This window comes from Numida meleagris, chromosome 9, assembly GCF_002078875.1.
Source record: "Numida meleagris isolate 19003 breed g44 Domestic line chromosome 9, NumMel1.0, whole genome shotgun sequence".
Classification (NCBI taxonomy): Eukaryota; Metazoa; Chordata; class Aves; order Galliformes; family Numididae; genus Numida; species Numida meleagris.
In genome coordinates this window covers 823,264-826,568 of record NC_034417.1, presented here as the reverse complement: position 1 = coordinate 826,568, position 3,305 = coordinate 823,264, and the positions used below count along the sequence as shown (strand labels likewise).

The 3,305-nt window shown below is 61.9% G+C and overlaps 1 protein-coding gene across 6 annotated transcripts in view; it reads left to right on the top strand.

The window, feature by feature from the left end:
* CELF6 (CUGBP Elav-like family member 6) overlaps positions 7-3,305 on the top strand; it is a 10,676-nt gene continuing 7,377 nt past the window's right edge. For 5 of the 6 annotated variants that reach the window (XM_021407042.1, XM_021407044.1, XM_021407043.1 and 2 more), the window contains exons 1-2: positions 7-228; positions 2,193-2,275. In XM_021407042.1, the coding sequence (XP_021262717.1) occupies positions 84-228; positions 2,193-2,275 (228 nt within the window). In that variant the 5' untranslated portion in view covers positions 7-83. Of the gene's footprint in view, positions 229-259; positions 1,855-2,192; positions 2,276-3,305 lie in introns of those variants that run through there. The other variant, XM_021407045.1, reaches the window with a different exon arrangement.

Here is a 3,305-nt window from a genome sequence, read left to right as displayed (position 1 = left end):
GGGCGGGCCCGGCGGGGGCGGCGTTCAGCACCGCGAACAGCGGCCGAGTGAACGGGCTGAGCCACCCGCCCGGCGCCATCGCCATGAAGGACCACGACGCCATCAAGCTCTTCGTGGGGCAGATCCCGCGCAACCTGGAGGAGAGCGACCTCAAGCCGCTCTTCGAGGAGTTCGGCCGCATCTACGAGCTCACCGTGCTGAAGGACCGCTTCACCGGCATGCACAAAGGTACGGCGGGGAGCGCGAGGTGCGGGCCCGGAGCTGGGGGCCCGGGGTGGGCACCGTGAGGCAGGGTTACCCCCGGGGTGGGCACCGTGAGGTGAAGATGCCCCCGAGGTGGGTGCTATGAGGGGGGTATAGCCCCGAGCTGGGCAATATCAGGTGGGTATAGCCCCGAGGTGCGTGCTATGAGGTGGAGATGCCCTGAAGTGGAGGCACCATGAGGTGAAGTTACCCCTGAGGTGGAGCTACCCCTGCATACCACACTAGGTATGAGATAGAGGCACCCCTGAGAGGGAGACATTGCTGAAATGAAGGCACCGTGAAGTGGAGGTGTATTCCTGCGTTATTCACCCCTGAGGTGGGGCACCGTGAGCTGGAAGCACCCATCTCAGCTGGAGGCACCCAGCAGAAGCACAGGAGCCCCCGGGACAGGGACACCTGCTGAAGCTGCAGGCACCCAGTGGGGGCTGGGAGCTGCCATGGGAGCACCCTGCGCCACGGCCCCCCATGGCTGGGGGCACCGCCTGGATCTGCAGCACCAACGTGGGACCGTGGAGCCACGGCTGCCACCTGGACAGGGCCTCGCGCTCCTCTGCAAGCTGTTAGCGTGTCCCCGGGCCATGGCCAGCGCCTGCCTCCTTGGGAATATTTTGGAAGCTGAAACTCAGCACCAGTGGATGTCAATGCGCCGGTGAGGTGGGGTGACCACCGGCCTCCCTTGTTCTCAGCGCCGCGGCCTCAAAAATACCTCTGAAGTTGTGTTTGTGCCCCGAGCCAGGGGCTTTGCACTGTGCTGCCCCCCGGCTCTTCATCCAGCATCAGCTTTGGCCACCATGGCCCAGGAACACGATGTGACTGTGGATGCTGCTCCAATTCGAACGCCATCCGTGCTTGGGGTGAGCCTCTGGGCACGATTGCTGCCATCATCACTGCCCTCCGAACTTCTCCTGGGCACCGTCCCCATCATTGCCCGCAGGGAGGAAAATCAAAGGCAAGGCGAGCGGAGCGGAGGAAGCCAGCTTGATTACAGATGGTAAACACTGGAAACGCAGGCTGCTGGGAAGGACTCGGCACTCGGGCTGAAGCGAGCCGCAGCATCAACCTCCCCTCTCTACCTCAGATTTAGCCGGGGGCTCTGTCCTTGCTCCCACCAGTGCAGATTTGCCCCAAAGGGGGGTGAAGGACCCCATCCTCGTCGCCCCCTGCTTCGCTGCCGCGCTCCCTCTCCTCTGAGGCACGCTGATTGTACTTATTAAGAGTTATTAATACTTAATCAGCTGGCGGATTTAATTGTGCCAATATTAAAAATGCATCAATGTCAATTTTATTCATTAAATATTTACTTTGTTGAAGGGAAACTGTTTTGCTGCTGTTTTAATATCACTTTCCGAAGCTTTTGGATGTGACCTCAGTAAATCCGGGGAGCCCTCGGATGGGGAGCGGAGTGGCAGCGCGGGGCCAGGGCAGGGACCAGCCGTCCCCCAGAGTGAGCTGTGGGGTCCGAGTGCTTGGCAGCGTGAGTCAGCGTGGGAAAACCTCGCCCCAGGCACGCTCCTGTTCCCGAAGTGCCACAACATGATGCTGGAGGAGCCGGAGCGCCGTCGCCATCCGCAGCAGGGAGGATGCTCTGGGGTGCGCGACGTCGACGCTTGGAAATGCGCTTCCTGGAGAACACTGGCTGCGGTTTTCCACAGGGCTCCCTGGTGCTGTGCTTGGGGCTGCACGCTCTGGCTTTCCTTCTCCTTCCCTCCTGCCTTTCTTGCATTACTATCTCCCACTCTGTTTTGGGGCTGAGCTGAAGTCTGGTGGTTTCTATCACGCACACGTGGCCCCAGGATGGGTGATGCGGTGCCGGGTGCCAGGGCGGTGGGGTGCCAATGCACCCCAGTGCTGCAGTAGCCACTGGGCGGTGGGATTTGGGGTGCTGTGGATGTCTCCCAGCCACTAACGCTGTCTTCCCATCTCTGCAGGCTGTGCCTTTCTCACCTACTGCGCCCGCGACTCGGCCCTGAAGGCGCAGAGCGCGCTGCACGAGCAGAAGACGCTGCCAGGGGTAAGTGACGGCGGGGAATCTGGGTGAGGTTTGGGGTGGGGGCACCAGATCACCCTACCCCTGCCCACCCATGGCGGCATGGGTGCTGCACCGGGCACGAGGCAATGTGCACAGGCGTCACTTTGCCTCAAGGATTCAGCTGTGGTTTGGGTCAGTGCTGTGATGAGTTTGGGGGGCTCAGCCAAGCACCTGGGGACAACGCTAGCATGGCCACAAGACTGAGTCTGACACCACCTCCATCAGTCCCCAGTGCGTGCTCAAATGTGGCCTCATTAAACACGGGCTCGTCACGTTTAACCAGTCCCCCTCCCCAGGGGCAGGTTTGTGGGGGACGAACACCGGGGTGCGGTACGGGCCCAGTGTGAGGGACAGGAGCCGCTCCAGCGGCCGCAAACCAAGCATTGATTTTTCTCCCGCCTGCGTGCCGCTGTGCTTTCTGCGGGCTCTGACCTCCCGAGCTTTAACAAAGTGAAAATAAATATTTAATTATTCTTCTAAATCAAAATCAATAGGGCCGCCGCTTGGCTGGGGAAAGCGCGGGGCCCATAAATATAAATACCAACCTTGGGCGTGCGGAGAGGCCTTTTGTTACGGCTGGGAGGGACGTGCCCCCCCGCGGCCTGGCCGCCATCGGTAGGCTCCAGAGTGAACAGCCCCGGGGCAGCCCTGCACGGGGGGGTGGGGTGAGGCCGCCTGCACAGTGCCACGCGTGCTGGGCACACGCACGCCCGTCTGCCTCTTCACAATGCACGCACCGTGTGTCCTCGCACACGCGTACACACGATGCACAGCCGCTCTGTGGTGTTGGTGCCATGACACTGTGCTCGCACTGTTGTTCGTGGGCGTGACACCGAGTGGGTACGCGTCTGTGGGTTTGTGCTCGCACGGTCGTGCTGGTGCTTGCACCCCCATCTTGCGTTTGCACACCCGTGCTGGTGCTTGCACACCCCCCAGCTCGCCACCCCCGGGCCAGAGCCCGCCCCTGGCGCGGTGCGGGGCGTGGCCTGGCAGAGAGGGGGCGTGGCCTCGC